Source organism: Coturnix japonica, chromosome 2 (genome assembly GCF_054131305.1).
Source record: "Coturnix japonica strain WE chromosome 2, WE-NBRP24, whole genome shotgun sequence".
Classification (NCBI taxonomy): Eukaryota; Metazoa; Chordata; class Aves; order Galliformes; family Phasianidae; genus Coturnix; species Coturnix japonica.
In genome coordinates, this window is record NC_140664.1 from 64922857 (window position 1) to 64945852 (window position 22996).

Genomic DNA, 22996 nt, shown 5'->3' on the forward strand with positions numbered 1-22996 from the left:
ATGCAGTGCAGGCAAAAGGCACTTTCCTGCTTTTTTAAAAGCAAATAAATGAGAAAAATCACATGGTTTGATTACACTTGAATAGCTAAGACTCCATGGAAGTTTGTGGAGTCAGATTCTTGAAAGAAACCTTCATAAAACAAAACTAAATTGTTGCTTCAGCACTCAATCTTCTCCCACCTCACTAAGACTTCCTTCATTAATTGGTCTTGAATGCAGGAAAGTAACCGTCTTTCAGAAAAGACTCCCCTGTAACACTGTGCTGTGAAATTTCACATTCATAATTTTATTATCATCTGAATCAAGACAATATTTGGAAAGCAAAGAAAATGACTATACAAAGAATTTATAGAACATTAATTTACATACGGGAGACCTTTTGTTGCCTTACAGTTTCAAGAAAAGGCAAACATTCTCACTAGCAGGGAAATAAATGAAAAAAAACATTACATTTTTAATGATAATGTTGGATACATAGGAACCATTTAATTAAAAACATGATTTTTAGCATTTTTTGTGGTTTAGTGCTGTAAAATTATAATACTATAATTAGTATAATTAGTATAACAAGCAGGTTAATAGGAGCCTGGCTAAATATGTGAGTCAACTTGCTGGTATCAGTTTATGAAACCGCATATACAGATCTACCAAAAACCTTCAAAAAAAAAAGTGCTGCATTAACTATTTAATCTTGTATTTGTCACAAACATAAGTTTAAGTCAACATCTTTCTACATACAATACACAATGGTACATAATGAACTGGTTCGCTTTGTGCAATTTTTAATTCATTAAAAAGCAAAAGCATGTGACAATATACCACCCAAAGGAATGCATATAGTAGAAAAACTCCCTCAGAAACAGGGCAATTTCTATTTCCTACTTACCAAATACATCTGAACAACCAGGAAACACCACCAGGAGTAGTAGCACTCAGTTCCCTATGTTCCTGAACTCAGAAGGCCACAAGAACGCACTAAGAATAAAAAGTGAAGCCTCAATTGGAAATGACAGTACATCATAAAAAAAGACCAGAGGCCAAGACTTGGTGCCTAAAAAAGGCACATTCAAATTCAACTATCACCTAAAAAAGTGAAAAATATATATATATATTTTTAAAAATTCCTTCTCTCTTAAATGCTCACAGCACATTGGATTTATTGTGTAACGTTTTCCTCCCAGGAAATCTGACAATCTAATTGAGACATCAGCTGAAGAAATTCACTGTACTCCAGCTTTCTGACCAGATTAGGTAATTGCATTCTTGCTACAGCAAAAAAATACTAAAAGGAACTTGTGTCCATGTGTTTCAAAAGAATCAACTGTATTTCTGAATGATACATAAACACCATTTAAGCAGTACACCTCTGCATCAGAAGAAGAAAATAATTTAGTAAAAATTAATAGCACTTGCTTTTGTTGCTTCAATGGTAGCTACAAAACTTTGTCACCGTTCTATGACATCCAGTGTCTACTGTTACTAATTCAACCCTTTCTGGTGAATTTCAAATCTACTCTTTTTTTTTCGCTGCCTCTCCCTCTAAGGGGTTATTTATAAGGCTATCTATATAAAACTGTTAGTTAAGCAATTTGGTAATATTTTGGGGTATGGTGACTGAACAAGGCGTCTATGGTCCCAATACTTAAGGAAAATCAGGATGAAAGGTATCAATAAAAATCAAATCACCAATTATACAGGATAGACACCATTCAGATTGGTGGAACCTTCTGACCACATATCAGATGGTTCCATTAGATTAAGTCATCACTTAGTAAAACAGGATTAAAGGATTAAATCCTCTAAGATACTAGTTAATTCAGTGCCTCATGCAGCCGGTATGTTGAATTCGTATTTTACTCCACAGGTTATTAATTAAACTTCCACAGTGACTCATAAAAGAAATAGAAGCAATAAAACTTTTAGCACTGTCACAGTTGCTTTATTATCCTCAGTTCTAATAAGGAGGTCTAGAACTGTCCTTGAAGTGAACGGAAATTACACAGTAGACCTCAGATGGCTTAATTCGTGAATATTACCACTCTAGCCTCTTGTATCCATTTCCTGCAACACTGCATTGATGCAAAGCTAACTAGTGTTTTGCTATTCATTTAAAATACAGATATGTTTAGAAGGATACACAGAGATGCTTATAGATGTGACAGCTGTACAAATCATGACAGAAATATCTCAAGAAAAGGGACAAAGTAACAAAATAAATTCAATTCCCTTTTGGATTTCTTGTTTCAAGGAATTATTAAAAGTCACAAACCATAAAAATCATCCCTATAGATTAAAAAATTCAAAAATAAATCCCCAAGTGTCCAATAAAAAGGGGACCTAAAAAATAACCCAATTACATAAGAATTAGACAAGGTTACAAATATTACTGCCAAAGCAGTGTTGCCAAGAGACATGGAAAAGGGAATTAGGTTGTCACTGTAAGGCAGAAGTAAAAATACGATACTCTGTCATCTATAGCAAGGTATGCTTTTACTTATACAAAACAGTGCTGAATGGCAAACCTCAACATTCTTTTTTCACAGATACTCATATGAAATATCAATATTTGAGGTTTACTATAATTAATCTGGCACAGGCAAAAATATAAGTTATAAACATTTATTTGCTTTTCCCTCATTTTAGTCCCACAATTATTAAAACATAGTATATTCCCTTAGTATTTAAAAAAATAATAAAAAATACAATTACAGAATGTTTTCTCGCAACCATTTTTTTCCTGTTCTGCTATCTCTTCTGCTTAAAACCATTCCCATTAAAACTGCCCACTCTTCTTTACACTAAATACAGTGCAATCTTCCACACTGCTGCTCATTTCTTATCAGAAACCAACTTACACAAGCCTTCTTTTCACATACATCTTCCCCTTTCTCCATTCAGTTCCTATCACTGATTCCCAAAAAGATGAAGGAAAGAGCAAATGGTCTCCTTTAAAGCGTTTTTGCAGGACCTATAGCTACCACTGATGCAATTGTATCAAGTTTCTTTGTGAATGTTATATGAATTATATTCTGTGTAAAAACAGCACAGTCCAGTAGTGATTGAGTATTTCTGTTCCAATAAATGATGAAATAATAAATGATGAAATGTGAAAGTAGTATTAGAAATCCTTCAGGAGAAAAGCTTTTCATTCATGCTTCTTTCAGAGACAGGCTACAGGTTTGGGTGGCACCCAGTTTCTTTTACATTGTCCTTTGAACTGAAAAGAAACAAATAACGCTTTGCTAAATCAGAGGCATCTTCAAATAAAAGGCTGAACTCTTTCTTGGGATTGACATTCTTGCTGATTAGGCTTTCTCGGTATCACAGTGCTTTTCTTAAATGAAGTCAGTGAAGAGCTCTTGAATCAAGGTTGGAAAACAGTCAGATCTTCTTCTGGGATCCAATCATGACCTTTGACACAAAATTCACGATGGCGCTGGCAGGTTGCTCTGGATCATGCTCTGCAAATAGGTGGCACACATTGTCTGTGCCACTGCCTTGCTTCCTAGCAACAAACCCAAATACTCTGCAAAGACAATAATCACATGATATCAGAGAACAGACAGACAGACTTGGTCGCTTTTCATAAAACAAAAAAGACACTGTAGAAAACCAAAGTGCCAAGGGCAAACATGGAGGTGGGGGGTCTGAATGTGTTGGGATAGAGAAAGGTGTGTCAAAAAGTGTGTAATGAAAAGTTTTGATGACCATGTATCTCAGTAGACATGGTACTTAAAACAGTACTTGCGCCACATATTTCTGTTACTTTTCAGATACTGATGCCTGAGTTCTCCCTGTTTATGTTTTTCCTTTTGGTAAGGAGATGTTGATGTTGATATTCAAAAGAAAACATTTGGTAATCTACTGGTAAAAATCTACTTATGCCAGACACTATTATTACTGAGACTGTTTTCAGGTACACGCTGTGGACTGGGACTTTTTTTTGTTGTTTTTAAAGGTATCTAAGTGAGATAAGCAAGCCACTGTTAGTGCTGCTGGATAAGAGGAACAACTCAACCAAATAGCAAATGGCTCTGTACTAATTTCTGAAACTTCATGCAAATTGTACATCTGCAATGTAAACAAGTCACACTAACTGCAATAAATGGACTTCTACATCTGCATGTCTGCTTTCCCTTTCACATCTCTAACAATGTTTATGAGATGGCTAAAAAACTAACCACTGTAATGATAGTCCTAAACATTCAGTTAAAAGAAAGAGACAGGTGTGAACTTACTTTGCAGAGAGGCCATCTTTTTTCCATCTTGATGTCCATAAGAAAGAAATAAGGGGGAAAAAGGGAAATAGAGAAATAAAAATGACACTTTAGTTAGATTTTTGTAGATCAATAATAAAATTAATGTATTAGTTATAGTGCCTCTCCTGCTTACTTTCTGTCCTGTGGATCCAAAGCACAGAAAATAACAGTGTTGACTGGATAATGTCGCCGAAAAAAGAGTCTGGAGAGGAAGCAATAAAATATTTCAGAATGAGTTAAGATGCATAAAATTTTAAACAATAAGCAGAACAGAGAAAAACAATTCTATCAAATGTAATAATGAAAACATATTGCTTTTGTTATCTCTGAGTCATACTTAAAAAGCTACATGCACTAAATGAATCATAGAACTATTAGGGTTAGAAGGGACTTGGAAGAACATAAAATTCCTGTGCCCCTGCCATGGGCAGGGACACCTTCCACTGGGTCACGCTGCTAAAAGACCCATCCAAGGCCATCCAGCCTTGAACAGTTCCAGGGATGAGTTGTCCACAAACTCTATGAGCAATCTGTTCCAGTGCCTTACCACTCTGTGGTAAGAGATTTCTCCCTAATATCTCATCTAAATAAATACATTCTCTTTTAAAGTCATTACCCTGACCTATGTCATACCACTATAAGGAGTCCCACTCCAATCAAATAAATTCATATTTGAAGCAGTGACTTTAAGTTTTGGACCGCAAGAGAACAGACTCTAGAGCAGGTTTTCTAAAAACCACACACTTAGATACTGTGTCAGTGTGAAATGCAACTTCTTGCCACTTGTGAATAATTTTATTATATAATTTCCAAACATAAGCACTCTTAGGTGTTGCAATTAAAGGTTTAGTTCATGACCTGCTACAAATGCTTGTAAACCCCATGGAATAAGGAAGTCTGGCTTTTTCTTTTATCTTCTTCTTTCTGATCTTACAATGAATTTCTGTTATCCCTTATTTGTAATGATCACTTTTCAAATCTGAAGACTTTTTAGTAGCCTTAACTTTTTATCATGATAGTTTATATGTATTATGCTGCCCAAAGCACTACCAAAAATACTGAAGGTACACACTTGTCTGCTTAGCTCAACTGCGTTTGGTTATACAGGTGAAGGATACTGCGAAGATCAACTACTTCACTGAATAGGCTGAATATCAAATGCTGCAAATTGATTACTTTTATTTATCCTAAATAAGGATAAAAAGAATATGTATATTATATCAAAGTAACCTTCCATATACAAAACTGCCATATGGAAGAAACGCCCACATTTTGAAATGCACATCCTCCAGTACTGCAAACCAATGACCACCATGAATGATAGCAGATACAGTCATTCTTTAGACAATCCTGTTATCATCTGAATCAGAGACTGCAGAATACAACTAGAAACAAGTCAACAGAAACTGACACAGTGCGTAAGTACACATATTACCCTCCCACCCCTCCTTTGCTTACTTTCTTTGATTATCTGTCAGCGTGATTCCCTGCGCAGACACCTTGAAATGGACAATGGTTGAGATGGGAGAAGGATCTTGCATGAGTGTCAGGCTCAAGGCTTTCTGTACTGCCTGGTAGCCTGTAAGGGACTCCATCTCCACTGAATTCAGATACCAAACATTACATGCTGCAATGAAAGAGGTCATTATCCAACAACAAACCAACAGAAATCCTCTGAACTATATCATATAAAACATATATATTCCACCATAAAATAGTGAAAAAGGAAAACAACAAACCAGAGTAGGAGGATGTTTCTATCTTCCCTCTAATGTTGTTCTAATCTTCCAAAGGTGGCATTTTTTAGTCACAGAATAGAATGGTTTGGGTCAGAAGGGAGCTTAAAGACTATCTAGTTCCAGCTCCCTTCTGTGAGCAGAATTCCCACCAACTAAATCAGGCACTAGAATACTTTGCTCAGGGCCCCATGCAACCTGGCCTTGAACATCTTCAGCAACAGGGCATCCACAGCTTTTCTGGACAACATATTTCAGAGACTGACTACCCTCTCAGTAAAAATTTTCCCCAACATCTAAACTAAATCTCTCCCCTTTCAGTTTAAAACCACTTTCCCCTTGTGCCATCACTATGAGATTGTATACAAAGTCAGTCTCCCTGCTGATTACAAACTCCTTTTAAGTGCTAGAAGGCACTGAGGTCTTCAATGAGGCCATCTAGTCCAACTCTCCTGAAATGAACAGGGACACCACAGCTAGATCAGGTTGCCCAGGGCCTTATCCAGCCTCACCTTGAAAGACTCCAGGAACAGGGCACCAACCACAACACCAGGCAGCCTGTTCCAGTGCTTCACCACACTCACCATAAAAAATTTCTTCCTTATATCTCACCAAAATCTACCCTCTCTGAGTCTGTTCTTCAGTCTCACCACCAGTTTTTCCCAGCCTGTCAGATACAAAACTTGGAGAGAATCAAACACAAGGAAAAAGTTTACTAACCTGCACCCTGTTTGAGAAGTTCTGTTGCTGAGTTTGCGGCAGTCTGTGGAGAAGTTTCTGCCATCTCTTCCAATGGATCTGCAAACAGAAAACACTATGTATGTCTTGTCTGTACTTGAACAGATAAGTCAGTGAATACCACCAAGAATGAGTCTAGCTTTATAAGTTGTGATTTCATGTACAGGTAAATCTTGGGGAGAAGCATTTAACAATCTTGCATCTGCACCTATAATCACTCATGCCATGACTTCCTTGTGATGCACCAAATTTTTTCTGACAGTATTGCAGGAGGGATGTTCAACATTTATTTCCTGATAGTCATAGACAAATTTATACAACATATATTGTAAAGACAGCAGTAGAATGCTGGTCTCCAAATCTTCTCCTAAAATTAATGAAAAAACTGTACATCAGTACATTATTTCAGTCATATTTCAGTGCATAAAATCTCAGTGATATATGGTGTACACCATATTTGAATACCTCAGATAAGGAAGAGAATAGTAACACTATTTATGACACTACTCATGTTCAGCATTACCCATATGCTTTAAATACTTTGTTACTGTGTCCAGAATCATTAACCACGGAAAATCATGTAATAATAGATTAACATACCAGATTCCAAGTAAATCCAAATAAAATTTCACTCTGGTATGTTTATCCAGGATAAAACAAATGTTTCAGTTCTATTTCCCTGCCAGAATAGCAAGAGCTGAAGAAGATAACAAGAATAAGTCATATATATAAATTTCTGATCATATATACCACAGCACGTTTTTATGCTACAATGGTTTTTTTTTTTTGTTTTTTTTTTTTTTTTTGCACTAGTCAAATGTTATCTTGCAATACTGGCATATGGTCTTTAACAAAAACTTTAATTGAAGAGTTTGGTAGAAAACCACACAAAAGTTTCACATTTCAGTAATACCTCTGGTGTTAACTTCATGTGTGACAATAGCAGACAACTGAATTATGGGGCAAGTATAAATACATTTTGCTGCTGTCTCAGGGTTGCAGCTTGGTTAAAAGCATTCAGCAGTACCAAATGGCTACTTTCAAACACAGCTTCTTTTCCTGTGCACTCTTGTACAGATTCTAACTTCTGATGTGTTCCCCAGCCTTCAGACATCGGTACTTTGAAGCAAAGCCTTGGCTGAGCATATTTCTTCTGTACTTTAACAAGCATACCTCTGTTTGGGATGAGGAGCTTACAGGGCAATGCCAGTGGAGTAATGGAATGCTGGTACACCAGTGCGGTCAAACTTCCTGTGGTCAGAAGAGTAGCAAAGCATACACAATTAACACAATGGATAAAAGTAATGTTTAACAGTTGTATTGGTTTCCAATTATTTTATAGACCAAGCTCCAACATGTCTCACACACATATATACACGTTCCCTTTTCATGGGACTTAAGCCATGGCATTTTCCACTCAGCTTAAGTGGATTCAAGTTCCCCAGCACTATTTTAGGTGGGCATACTTGAATTATAGCCATTAATCACAATTATACAGACCCTTGCTTGCTGAAATACACTGCTTAAATCCTTCTCTAAAGGGCTTTGTTTCCAATTTTAAAAGTGCAAAGATGAAACAAACAATAACATACAGATGTCATAAAATTCCCTTCTGTACTCTTAACTTCTGCTAGATTACACGTAAAAAAATCATGTGAAGAAAGCAAGAGCACAAGGGGTTGATGCTATGTTACAAAGCAGTGAAAGAAAAAGGAGTTCCACTTCTTAGCCACCTAGTTTCTCTGTCTAGTGCTTTATCTATGCATACTTCACCCTTGGTGAGGCTGCAGTTTGGGGACCCTCATTACAAAACAGACACTGAGGCCCTGGAGTGTGTTCACCACTGGTGAGGGGTCTGGAGCACAGGCTTTATGAAGAGCACCTGAGGGAGCTGGTATTGTTTAGTCTGGAGAAGAGGATGATCTTATTGCTCTCTACAACTACCTGAAGGGAAGATTGCAGTGAGGTGGGAGTTGGCCTCTTCTCCCATGTAGGTCCCATGAGGGAACAGCCTCAAATTGCTCCAGGGGAGATTCAGTTTGGACATTATGAAATACTTTTATGAGAGGGTGGTCAGGCTCTGGAACAGGTTGCCCAAGGAGGTGGTGGTGTCACTGACTCTGGAGATGTTCAAGAAACATTTAGAGTACTGAGGGATATGGTTTAGTGGAAAATTTTGATGATATGAGGATGGTTGGACTGGATGATCTTAGAAATCTTTTCCAGTCTTGGTGGTACTATGATTCTGTTAATTCTCTACTGTATGCTTATAAAGTATAAAAGATGGCACAGGGAAAACTTCCCTCCCTCAGTGCAACACTATTATAAATAACATTCATCATTACATTATACTTCTCTTAACTACTGCCATAAACACTGATGTTTAGAGCCTCTTTTTACCACCTGGTCTTGGCTTCAATTTAAGTAACTGAATGTCAGACATACTTGCCATTAGCATGTGAGACCATGACAAAATCCAATCCACCTGTATTTACTTAAACTAGAATTTTACACTTTATTTTACACTTGCTTACTTTATGGTAGAAGACCCTCTCACAAGTATATTGGCTGTATGTGGCAAGGTTTTGTAGCAAGCCCCTATGAGTGAGGTGAAGCTGGTAATACCTTTGGTAAAATGCATTTGAGAGAAGAAAAGGCTGCACAGAGAAAAGGAAGGAGCAAGAGAGTGCTACACAGCAGGGAGAAGACCAAAGCCAGATAAAGGTGCTCCATGTTTTTAATAATATATACCACACATTGAAGCTCACGAACATCCCCACACCAGAGCAGGTGAACATTTCTTGAAGTGGCTCAATTAGCTTTGCTCTTTTTCTGCTCATCTGTGCTGTGTGTGCACCTTAGCCATCTTGCCTACGGCATTAGAGTAAGGCCTTCTCTCTCATGTATTTATTAGTTTCAATTCCAATTATATCGTATTATACTGTGTTATCTCACATTCTGCTATCACAGTTAGTAAATCAGCTTTCTCCCTTAACACATTTCTGCTGTTTTCCTTGTCTAGGCCCATCTCCCTACCTTTTCCCTTCTTCCTTTCCCCTTCCTCTGGGGTGTGGGTCCATGGGTCCCTTTGCCTAATTAGTCATGGAATCAGGCCAAACCATGACATTTTTTGGTGCTGAAGGGACTCCAGCCTGTGGAAAGCCCATGATTCAGCACATGAGAAGTGGAAGAAGGAAGAAGCCATGGAGTAATTGTTAGGTACTGATCATATTATCCCCAGCCCCTCTTGCAGCACCTTATCTGGGGTGAGAATTGAGAAATCTGGGATGAAGAAGTGAAGTTGGGCTTAGAAGGAGCAGGAGGAAAAGTGTTATTTTAATGTCTGTCCTCATTTCTCATTACCCAGATCAATTTTAATTGGCAATAAATCACATGAATTTTTCCAAAGTAAATTCTATTTGCCTGCAGTAGTAACAAGTAAGCAATATTCCTGATTTAATCTTGACACATGAGCTTGTCATCCTATTTTCTCCTCCTTCCCCACTGAAGATGCTGACTAAGTCAGCAGCTGGGTTGTTATTTTGCTGTTTACCACAATGCATAATGAGCTTTCAATGCATTATATTATGTAGACGGATGTGCCATAATGCACATTTTTTAATGAGTGATACTCTATTGTCATTTTAGCCATCTTCTATTTTTAATACAGTATAGGACAAAATAACACAAAAGTCTTAAATACATTAAAACTTTCAATATTAATCTAGCTAAGATGTCTGAAGCAATGCTGCCAGTAGTTGAGCATAACACCCTGAAGCTTAGTCATGTAGATCTGTGCTACAGTGCTCTGCACATATACCTTATGTGTATAAGGCTGCTAGAAATGGGTTCCTACAGAAATCTTGAAGACTTGAGGAGATTGTACTCTCAGCTCCACTCTGTCCAAGTCTATAAAACAGCCCTGGCAAATGCAAATTGTTTCCATTTTCTACATCCCTGTGACACACAGTACTTACCAAAGCATGGTTCATTTGGGCATCCTTTCAAGTGAACCCCCTTCTGAGAGCATTCAATCAGAAAGTGCCTTACAAGTTCATTTGACAAATCTCCAACTGTGTTGAAAAAGAACAAATAAACACATGAAGAGATGCAAGGAACAAGCAATAGTCTCACACATTAGTAGGTCTTCACAAAGCGGTTTTCCACATTAACACCGTATGTTTTATACGCAACATGCAAATACATTAGAGTTGCTATGCAACAACATTATAAGACATAGTGAAAAGACAATTCTGCAAAACAAACAAACAGGCAAATAGCTCGCTTTAGATATACAGAGAACAAAGTCTTATCATCATAAATTACTGACATCCAAATATGCAATGGTGTCTAAGCATGGACCCAAATACAGACAGGGAAAGGTGTTTTGAAAATTAATGGCTAGAAATTCTGACATACTTGCAGATTAGGAGAGCTTGTATCCTGTGTGACAAAGAACTAAAAGTCTGATACTCAGAACTCTAGTGACAGAACTAGAAATTGCTCACAGAACGCTTCCAGGTCAAAACAATAGAACATTTAGCTGCACAAACATAAGGGGAATCATCTTGTCTCTTGGAATTTTTAAGTCTTAAAATGTTTTCAGTTTTATCCTAAGCCTTTACTTCGGAAGCAATTGCATGAATTGCAGGCAATTACATGAAACACTCAGGTTTCTGTAGCTCACTAGATTTTTAAATACAGTTCTTATCTCCCAGGGCTCCAAGACAAATTTAAAATTCTAAGTGGAATGTAAAGAAGAGATTCAAAGAATAAAAATCCCTTGAGATTCAGCATTCTTTTAAACATATGCTTTCAGATTCTCTGCACATGAAAAGTATGATAAAGCATGATAAAGCCATGCTGGCTGTTTCAAATCACCTCTTTGTCTCATATGTGCCTTAATGTAGCTTCTAGGAGGATCTGCTTCATGATCTTCCCAGGCACAGAAGTGAGGCTCACCGATCTGTAGTTCCCTGAGTCTTCCCTTCCCCCTTTCTTAAAAATGGGAGTAATGTTTCCCATTTTCCAGTCACCGGGGACTTCACCAGACAGCCAGGATTTTTCAAATATGATGGAGAGCAGCTTGGGAACCACATCAGCCATCTCTTTCAGAACCCTAGGATAAATATCATCTGGCCCCACGGACCTACATGCATTCAACTTCATGAGGAGGACTTGTTCCACTGTCAGTGTGGGACAGAATACGCTCCTCTCACCCATACCTGGTTCTTGCAGACATGGGAAGCCTGACCATCTGTGAAGACTGAGGCAAAGCACTCACTGAGTAACTCAGCTTTTTCTATGCAGAAGCCAGTTCTCCATTACCTTTAATCAGGGGGGGGGACAGGATGACACACTCTCCTTGATCTGTCCTATGTACCTGTAAAACTCCTTCTTGTTATCTTTCATATCCCTCACCAAGTTCAGCTACACCTGAGCCTTGGCTTTCCTAATCTTATCTCTACACACAAGGGCAACAGCCTTGCATTTCTCCCAGGCTATACAACCCTGCTTCCACTTTCTGTACATTTCCCTCTTTACACTCAGTTTAAGCTTCAGGTCCTTGCACATCCATACTGGTTGCCCACCTCCCCTGCTCAACTTCTGCTGGGGGATGGAGAGCTGTTTCACTCTCAGGGTGACCTTATTTCATCATTCCTTTTAAAAAACAATCATCTTTCCTTAGGGAATCTCCTCAGATTTATATTTAATGTGGAACTGTCTCAAAACAAAGTATTGGGGACAAAACTATAAAATCTCCCAGCCAAGTGAAAACTTTACCTGGGATCAAACACACACTTCTAATTGCTAAGGAGGGCACACTACTGAGATGGCACTGTTTTGCTATCCGGTTGATAAGGTATGATACATAGATTACCACAGCATACAAACATAGACAAACCATGGTGAAACCGTGAAGTACAATAAATATCCAGTTCCATTCAATTAAATACTACTGCAAGGAATCAAAAGGATCCTGTAATTCCAGATGCACTTACTGGAAGTGGAAGATTAACACACAATTAACAGACTTCCAATGATATATAGTTTGTTTAAGGACAGAAATAAGCCAAACAATACCTTTCTTGTTCATCTGCAGCACAGAAGGAGGTGGAGTAGCAACTTTTATTGCAAGCCCATAGGCTCCCCTGAAAGAATGACTGTCTCGAACAACAAATGACCCAGGCTCCTTGTCCTTGAGAACAGCAATGGCTGTAAGGAATTTCAGAAATGAAAAACATTTTCAGAATAACACATACACAAAAAAATTACAGTTGCATATCCATAATTAAAAAGAATAAAGGAGATATTTTTATGTTCTGTAAAAGAGACTACAATCAAACATATTTGGAAGATCTGAACGGATCTTGTATGAATCTCATAGATACTTACCTTAAAAGAAACCTGAAATACAGATCCCAGTGATTTTTTAACTGTAAAGAATGTGCAAATCCTACCAGATCTTATGCAAACAGTATATGGAAACAGTATGGAAATCCAGCAGAAAACACTGGTTAGTGGTAAACTCCTGATACATAGAGCAGACAACAAATCTCTACTGCCCACTAGGCTGCAACTGATAATCTGTTGATTTTCACACAACAGTGTAGATTTGTACCTCAGGTCAAGTGCCTACATGCAAGTAGTTGGAAACATTTGCATCTTTGAATGACAACTATAGTAGCTGGAACCTCTGAATAAAGACAGAGGTTGTCACATGCCTTTTCATTTGTTGCATGCTTTTTCATTTATCAAGAATACTGTGCAAAAACAGTTAACTATTGCTGCAGCAATGACCTAGGTTAGTATCTGATGTTCATGACCATAGCTGATACTGATACAAACTTCCTGGCAATGTAGAGACAGCTTCAAGCTGACAGTGCCGATGTAAGCTTCAACTAAAGGTTAGGCTTAAGTTCATGAAAGACTATCATCTTCCCTTGAGAGAAGTAAACCCAAATCAAATCAAATCAAATCAAATCCAAACACACAAAAACCACTTTTAATGCTTATAATTGGGAAATGTGCCAAAAGATGAAAGATTAAATATTGTTTTGTCCCCTTCTTTCTTTCCTATTTCAGTTACCATCAAAGTAAATGCAGCAGAATGATTGCACATTGGCTATCATTATACCTAACTTGCATGCTCACAAACAACCCAGACAAAGGAAAGGTGGCCCTCTTCTCAAGTCTTCCTACTATACATTGTTTCCTTTTATACAGAAAGGGCAAACTGATCCCTATTTACATGTTATCAACTTGCTAGAAGCACAGAGAGGAACAGTTCCCTAATTCCCAGACTGAACAGGCAGCACTGCTTTCATTTTCTATGCAGCTTTAAGTCAGAGGCTACCAGTTCTCACTCACCATCAAATTTCTGTCCCTTCAAAGTTCTCTCACTCTTTTTCTTGTTTTGAAGAGAGAGAGGTGATGTAACTGGGTATTTGCTCTTTGACTGTCCAAGCACTGAAATACTTTGTGTTTACATTCTGTGATCTCTGCTAGAAATAAGATATGAAGTCCTCCTCAGGAGGAAAAACTTGTAGGAAAACTGCTCTGGTTTGTCATGCATCTGCTACAGACTCTAAAATCTAATAGCAAAATTCATAACCTCACTTAAAAAAAAAGACAAAAGGGTCATCTAATGAAGCACTGATTCAAACTCGATTGTCATAAAACTTTTGTTTGTACAGGCATGTCCAAGCTGTAGCCTGCAGGCTGTATGTGGCCCAGCACAGCCCCACCTGTGGTGACTCCCTGCCCCATGTTATCATGACAGCAGCTCTTCCCCACTGAGCTGTTCAGCCCATCCCCTGACAGGGACCTTAAAATGACTTCCATTGCTGTGAGGAAACAACAGAAACTATTTTTTCATTGAAGTACTTTTGCAGCAGCTACCAGAGGAAGTTCTAAGTTACTCTGTGGTTAGTTAAGTTAGGATAATTATTTATATGACTAACTCAACATTTTCTCAGGAATACTTGAATGCCCTTCACTCTCAAATTCAGCTTTCAGACTAAATAAATTGAAATTGTCTTCTGCCCTTATATATTCTGTAATTGTTCTTATAATTACCCTATACACCCAGTAGTCTGAAATAAAAAGTTAATAAGCATACACCAACTAGCTTACTAGTAAACATATACCCCAGAATATACCTCAGCTGATATACCTTGTTCTCTTGAGATAACTGGTTTATACCAAAACTTGGAAGTGTCCTGGACAAATTTTACAGTCACTTGTTTCTCTGTTGTGTTCTCTGTGAAATAAAAAGGGTAAAAAGAAGTCAACAAATTTTCTAAGTATGGAAGTATTTTTCCTTTTCTTCCTAGCTTCCAATCACATTAATTGTTCTAAAATCTAATGATTAGACAACAGAGAAAAAAATCTCAATTATTTTAGAACCAAAATGTATAATAACCTACATTAACATTCTAAAAGCTCTCTTAAAGTTTAATTTTACAAAACCTGTAAGATATTGAAAACTCTTAAGTTTATAAAGTTATAACAAAGTTATATTCTTAGTAAAAGCATATACACGTATCATTATTTTTAACTACTCTTGGCACAAGTCTAGCAAAGATGAAGAAATAAACCATCCATTATTAGGAGAGGTTGGACTAGATACTGCTTGTTTGTGATTTCACAGCTCCAAAGGTGGGCTGACAGATAAGGACAGAAGTAACAATTCTGCACCATAGTCTTCAGAACAGTGCATACAAAATAGTGAACCAGTGCCTCTTACTGTAAATCAAGCCCTCCATTTTCCTTCCACTGCTTTTTAGCTCCTTTTCATTTAAAATCCCTCCTTACTGAGAGATAAACTCATACAATTCTGATATGTTATGCATATCTCTGATGCAGAACCTACCTGGCACCAGAGAAGTGTTTAAAGTGTTTGAGAAATCTGGAAGAACACTTGGGAAGGGGATACTGATTGTGCTTCCACTGTGGGGGCTTGAGAAACCACTTGAAGAAGGTGAGATGGAGATGAAGGAACGGTCCCCTTCAGAGGACCTCTTTTTCTCTGGAAGAGGTGGTTGAGATTGTAGGTTCCCTCCAAGGCACGGATGGACTGCATTGTTTTGACTAATATGTCCAGAAGTCATTGCAAGAAAATTTTGGGCCAAAAAGCCTTCATCTTCTGCACTTTCTACAGGTGAGCTCATGGTTTTAGAAGAGATGCTAGTGTTGGCTATAAAAGTAGCTTCTTTCTCATCTTGGGGGGAACTAATGCCCACATTGGCCCCATTGTAGCTTCGGTAAGCCTGAGCACTGTTACTGACAGCAGGTTCATGCTGTTGCTCTGCTGGTGATTTCTCCAGGTTGCTCAGGGTGACAGCTTGCAGCCCTGGGGTTTGGAAATGAGACAAAAGAGAACCATCTTGCACAGAGTTTGAAAATTCAGAAGGCACATGATAACTTCCTGTTGGCCTGTTGCTTCCTATTGAAAGCTGGAACAATTTGGAAGATTTAGGGCTGTTTTCAGTCCAAGAATGTTCTGCCGCAAGGGGGCTGTCAAAAAAAAAAAAAAAAAAAAAAAGAGAGACAAAAATTGAACACAAAAATAAAACAGGCAAATCATTTTCTATAAATGTCACTAGACAGTGTATCCTCTGGTCATTACTGAAAGCACTCACTCACTCAAGACAATAACTGACATGTTCGATAACATGCAGGACCTGGTCATAAAGTTCGAACCAGGGACTCCGGCCCCATCCTGAATACTCACTCCTGAATGCAGTTCATTACTTTCTGTCTCATCTCACCCTCAATCCAGCCATGGCGATGACAGAGTTTCTGAGTTTGCACTGTAAGTCAGGCCATCAAATTAATCATTGTTAAAAACACTCCTCTTTCCTCCTATTTGAGAGCATTATTTTTAGTGTGAATTAATTCAATTAGACTGTTCAAAACATTGCTTCACAGAGGTCCTGGAGATCTATGGTGATCTACAGTGCTGGCTGAAAAAAGAGCAGTCGGAGGCAAGAATTTCTTAAGCCATCTGTCATCAAAGACAGATTTATGGAATAAGACTGACACTGCTACAACACTTCTTACATGCAGTATCTCTTATGTTTATTTAATAAAAAGGAGAAAGGAGCTGAGACATGGAAAAAGGGGGGTAGGAAAGCCAGGTAGAGAAAGGGAGTGGAGAAGGGGGAGGAGAGAGTAGGGGTGGGAACATCTGCAAGTTATCTGCAAATTATATTTAAAAAAAACATCAGGAAAGATATTTAGAAAGAAGGGAACAAAACTTTCAAGTTAAAGCTTATGGCAGGAATGAAAGCTGACAATGACCACAATGTCTTATAAGCTCTTAACCCATATCCACTTAAAATGAAATGTCACATGGCCATCTCAGAAAGTGATAACATATTTGATTCAGTCATAATTACAAAAAGAAATTTCTTTCTCAGTTCAAGGAAATGAAATCCATTAGATATGAAGTCAGATAGAAATCAACACTCTCTAAGCCTTTAATGAGAGTTTGAAACACCAACATTCCAAATTCTTACTGAGAAGAAGGAGCCAATTATTTTGAATATGAATAGTTAGCCACAAAGGAATGTTGTTGTAGAATGACGAAGAAGGAAACTATTACAGACAGACAAGGACCATTCTGTAAATTTATATTATTAAAGCTCTGGTTCAGAGCCCTACGTGTTTACCTCAGTACAAACATAATAAAAATTCTCACTCTGATGAAGGGAGTCAGTTATTCACCACCAAATGCAAATCCTGACATTTTACTGATTATAAACATGGGTACTGCAGTGATCAGATTGCTGTCTCTCACTCACATACAACTCATTCCAATGTAAAGGTTCACTAAATGCTTTTCAGTAAAGCATTAGAGAAGTTGGTTAAAAACACAGCAAACAAATACAAGCTTCTGCTAGAACGTAATAAAGTAATTAAGCTATAAATCTCTATTCGTTTTTGTATTCCCAATTTATTATTAAAACTGTGTGTTCCATCTCAAACATACAAGGGACATTTTTGAAAGTGGTAATTTCCAGATGGTGGGCAACAACATCATTATAGGTTACAATCAAAGTTCATGGCCAAATGGTCTGCAGTGAAGATGTAAATGTAACACAGTGACTAGAAACGACAGTAAGGAGAACTAAACATTCAGATCAGATAATCATTTCCTACCTTTCTCCCACTGGCACAGATCTGCTACTTGAAGCTGTACACGAGGACACTAAACAGTGTTGAAAGGAAGGCTCCACCTGCGTGTTGGATCTCAGCAAAGCAGGGTTAGTGTCTATGGTTTTGTCAGACACTACTGTAGGATGGTTAAGGGCTTCTGCGAAACTCTGAGATTCTGCAGCAAATGAAAGAAGGTAAAAGATAAATTAAAAAACAATCCACATTTTTATGGGCTTTACACTGCCTGAAAGAAGGGCTTATAGAACAATTTTTCCTTTAATAGGACCATTTTTCACTTGTTTAAGCAGTAATATTTTATTTTGAAACATCGCATTGATTGCTAAAAATATCCAGCAGTAAAATAAATAGCAGAGACAAGTTGTTCTGCATTCCACAGTGTTAAGACAGATATTTCTAGTCAACTTCTCTATGTAACTATACACACTGTCAATGTTCACTTACACAGTGAAGTGATAGAAAACTGGAGTGTTAATTCAGCTCACCAATTCCGCCTGCTGCTGAATGGGGCATGGCACCTGCTAAGAAGTATTGGTTAGATAAGTGGACAGTGAGGTATACTGAAAACTGGCTGAATGGATGGACCCAGAAGCTTGTGTTCAGTTGCACCAAGCTAAGACCAAGCCCAGTCAATACTGTACTCTAGTGGTTGTTGATAATAGGACCAATGCTGCTCAACACATTAATTAACAACCTGGACCTTGAAGACAATTCATTTCCAAGCCTCTTGCTGTGTGCAGGATTGCCAACCACCAGGTCAGGTTGCCCAGAAATTCGTTCAATCTGGTCTTGAGCATTATTTGGGATAGGGCATCTAAAAATTCTCTGGGCAAATGGTGCCTCACCACCCTCATAGCAAAGAAACTCTTCTTAAAGACTAATCTAAAACCAACCTCTCTTAGCTTGAAACCGTTATCCCTTGATCCTCTTTAGGTACTGGAAGTCCAATACAAGGTCTTCTCATAGCATTATCCATGCTAAGTAACCCCAACTTTTTCAGCCCGTCTTTGTATGAAAGGTATTCCAGTTCACTGATCATCTTCATGGTCCTCCATTGGAACCAGTCCATATTTTTCGTCTGCTAAGGACCACAGAGCCAAATGCAGTACTCCAGGCAGGCTCTCATCAATAGTAGAGCAGGAGGAGAATCATCTCTCTTGACATGCTATGTACACTTCTTTGGATACATCACAGTGTACTCTCAGCTTTCTGGGCTGCACCCCCATATTACCAGCTCATATTCAGCTTTTCACCCACCAGCATCTCCAAGTACTTCCCCACAGGGTTGCTCTCAATCCTCTTATCACCCAGCTTGTATTCATGCTTGGAACTGCCCTCACCCACTTGCAAGACTCTGCAATTGGCCTTGTTGAATTATGTGAAGTTCACATGGACCCTCCTCTAAGACTGTGAAGATCCCTCTCGATAGCACCCCCTACCCTCCAGCATGTTGAACACAGAACACAACTTGGTTTTGTCAGCAAACGTTCTGAGGGTGCACCACATTCCCACTCCCTGAGTCACTGACAAAGATGTTAAATAGTGTGAGTCCTAATACTGACCCCTGAGGAACACCACTCATCACTGGTTTCCACCTGTATATTGAACCTGTGAACACAAATCTTTGAGTGAGACAGTCCAGTCATCTCCTTATCTACTGAGCAGTCCATCTATCAAATCCATGTCTCTCCATTTTAGACTCTAGGATGTTGCACAGGACAGTGCCAAATGCCTTTCACAAGTTCAGATCGGTGATGTCAGCTGCACTTTCCTTATCCACCAATGCTGTAACACCATCCTAGAAGGTACCTCTCAGGCACAATTTGCCCTTGGTGAAGTCATGCTTGCTGCCTCCCATCACCTCTATCATCTCACTGGACACAGAGGTGAGACTAATTGGCCTATTGTTACCTTTAACTTTTCAAAAATGACGATTATGTTTCCCCTTTTACCAGCCATGGGGAACTTTATCAGACTGCCGCAACTTTCCAAATACAATGGATACTGGCTTAGGAACTTCGTCTGCTCAGGACTATTTCCTCAGTTCCTTATTACTGAAGAAATTTATAAAAGAGCATTTTCTTCTTTTCCTTACAGGTGCTCTGTTATACTAGACACAGTCTAATGAGTTTGGCATTTAATTATCTTGGAATAGTCTAAAGCGATTCAAAATCAGTTCACATATGTTCAGGTTCAATGGCACTACTTTCTACCACAGAGGATATGGTACTGTGAAAGCTTACACATCTGAATAGTTACATACATCTAAACAGCTCTAATCAATCAACTAAACACTCACAAGGAGACCATACATGAAATAATCCCTAAGCACTCACAAGGAATACGTGAAGTAATCCATAAGTACTATCTCTAGAATACTAGAAACATTTTAAAAGACTGAGACAGGAAAAACAACAATAACAACAACAACAAAGAAGAAAGATACAGAACAGCTCCACCCCTACTAAGAGTTCAGGTCATTTTACTGCACCTTTTCCATAAAGAAATCTTACTAACAGTGTAAAAAGTAAGTTTATTGTGAACCCTGTTGAAATAAGTCTAAGGAAATCTTTTCAATACTTTTCATGGTACAGTCTGGCTCTGTTTTTATTTGCATAAATTGGATGCAAGGTACTTAAAATAAATGCCTGAGATAAGAAAACCTGCTAATCATTCATTTGAATGAAAACAATTTGAATTCCTCACATAGCACACATACTGTACAGAGCAACCACTTGAATGGATAAGGAAAGCATTAAAAAACTACCAAAATATCTTTTAACTTCACCCATTATTTTAACTAGATCCACGCCAGCTATTAAAGTGAACTTCAAAGGAAATCCATCAGAAATGGGTGCATTAGGGAAGAACTAAGAAGATCTGTAACAGTTCAGACATACTGTATGTACTGTATATGTACATTGGACATATTGAGTATATACTGTATATTTCATTCGGGTGGAAACACAGTCCTAGGTCATATTCCTACTGAAATCAGTGGCACTTCCAAGTATTATAAAGATTGATGTTAAGCCATGAACAATTAGTTCCATATAAGATAAAGTATTACTGCTTTATTATAACTATTATTGAGAAAAAACAAAACAAAAAAAAACATGTTTAGTTGATCAAATTGATGTGTATCTGATGACCACCCGAGTTTCCCTAGCAATACAACCTTCTGTAGGCTAAATGCTGGTGGACCTACTGAGAGCTGCATCTGTAAGAAAATGCATCTTAAGTGTAACAGATGTTTAATTTCTGCATGTGAGCGTCTAGACAGATGCCTCCCAATTACAATACAGGCTGAGATGACTCTGCTACAAAACAGGAGAAGCTTATGTTTCTCCTGCAGGTATGGGAATTACAATTACAGGCTTAACTCAATTTGCTTATTTTGTTCCATGTATCTATGCCTATTGCTTAGTATCAGACTATGCTGGGAACTCAGTAACAAAAAATCCAGGGGGAAGATGGGAGGGGAGCTTCTTATGAAATAATTTTAAATCTTCTCCCATTGTTACGCAATGTGAGGTATATGAACAAGACTTAACCTAAAGCATTTATACATAGCAAAGCATTTCCACCACTAACAGCACAAACTAAGACTCAAATCATCCTTGTCTCGGGCCACAGTTTGTTGCTATTATCTTTACAGCACAGAGGCTACAATATTGAAGGACCACTGTGATGCTGATTAACACAGTATTTTTTTTTCAAAGCCCTTTTTTTTTTTTTTTTTTTTTTTTTTTTTTTTAACACAAGAGTGAAAAGCCACAAGCAGCCTGGTATGAAATCTGCAACACAAACTCTGTACAACTATTTCCCAGCTAGAAACAAGGGTATCTGAAAGGCACTTCCCATGAAAGCAGCTTTGTTTATATTTCAATTAAAAACAAGCTTGTGAATACTTCAGCTATGCCCTCTTTATTGTCTGACAGAGTCCACGGTCACCAGTCAGCTGTTAACCCTCTACTGTGCAATCATACAGTTTCTTCCCTGTATATGTGGTATGAACTCCTCCTACATGCTTGCTGCAAATTACCAGTGCTTCTTGCTGCACATCTTCTCAATTTACACCAGACATGTCCAATCTGCAGCCCAGCATAGGTCTAAATGAGGCCAGGCCCCCACCTCACCACCATGATGGGGACAGCCCAGCAGCCTGACCTGTCCCCAGCACACAACTCTCACACTGCAATGACAAAATAGAAGTGTGCTATTAACTCCATCTGGACTGGATGCAGTGCAGTACAAATAACTTTATAGATTCTGATACACTAGCAGCCTTACTTTCTGTTTTGATACAGGAATTTGAGAACAGGTTTCAATATTGCAAAAAAGTTTTCTACTTCTCTGTATATTTGAGACTCCATTTTCAGCCAACATAATGACTTACCAATTCTTGAATTGAATGTACTGAGTTGCAAGCAGACATTCAACCTAAAAATCTGACCATGTCTCTCTACAGGACTTTAATAAGCTCTATCTTAGCAGAGAGCAATATCCTTCATTTCACAATTGCGTCTTATTCATGTCATCATTTTTGGCTGTACATGCATTTGTGAACACTGTTTTCAGGGACGATACACAGGAAATGTAAAATTTCACTATAAATCTCTGACAAACACCTCAAGAGCTCACTATGAATTGCAGCTACTCCCACTGAACCAGACTTAGTTTCACACAGTCAAATATCCCTCTATTTTAATGTGTTACTGTTCTTTTCTCTATGTCTCAATAAAAAACATGAACAACTGAAAAGTTTTCCTACTTATGCACATCTGCTATATTGTATATTTTATGAAGGCTACTCCAAAATGATGCTCTGTATTGACAAGACTCATTCAGAAATTCCTCCACTTCCATCTCACTGTTCACATTAACCCCATTACTTTACACCAGGCACTGTCTCAGATGAAACCAGGACAAGGAGAGGGCACAGTGCATTGCTAACTCCACCTCTCGCTCCTGCCACACACGTTCAGTCACAATGAAACCTGTGTGCATTACATTATATGTGCTTGTACCCCTTGATGAGTAAAACTCAGTGATAACCAATATTTTAGCCTCAATGTCTCA

At 38.2% G+C, this 22996-nt stretch overlaps 1 protein-coding gene across 35 annotated transcripts in view; it reads right to left on the minus strand.

The window, feature by feature from the left end:
- Nucleotides 1–265: 265 nt before the first annotated feature.
- Nucleotides 266–22996, minus strand: part of TNS3 (tensin 3) — a 176420-nt gene continuing 153689 nt past the window's right edge. For 34 of the 35 annotated variants that reach the window (XM_085540051.1, XM_085540028.1, XM_015854825.3 and 31 more), the window contains 11 exons: nt 17900–18071; nt 15609–16252; nt 14910–14996; nt 12818–12949; nt 10711–10806; nt 7907–7984; nt 6716–6793; nt 5718–5886; nt 4393–4461; nt 4239–4265; nt 266–3526 (listed from right to left, as the gene is read on the minus strand). In XM_085540051.1, the coding sequence (XP_085396177.1) occupies nt 3382–3526; nt 4239–4265; nt 4393–4461; nt 5718–5886; nt 6716–6793; nt 7907–7984; nt 10711–10806; nt 12818–12949; nt 14910–14996; nt 15609–16252; nt 17900–18071 (1697 nt within the window). In that variant the 3' untranslated portion in view covers nt 266–3381. The remainder of the gene's footprint in view (nt 3527–4238; nt 4266–4392; nt 4462–5717; nt 5887–6715; nt 6794–7906; nt 7985–10710; nt 10807–12817; nt 12950–14909; nt 14997–15608; nt 16253–17899; nt 18072–22996) is intronic. The other variant, XR_014943503.1, reaches the window with a different exon arrangement.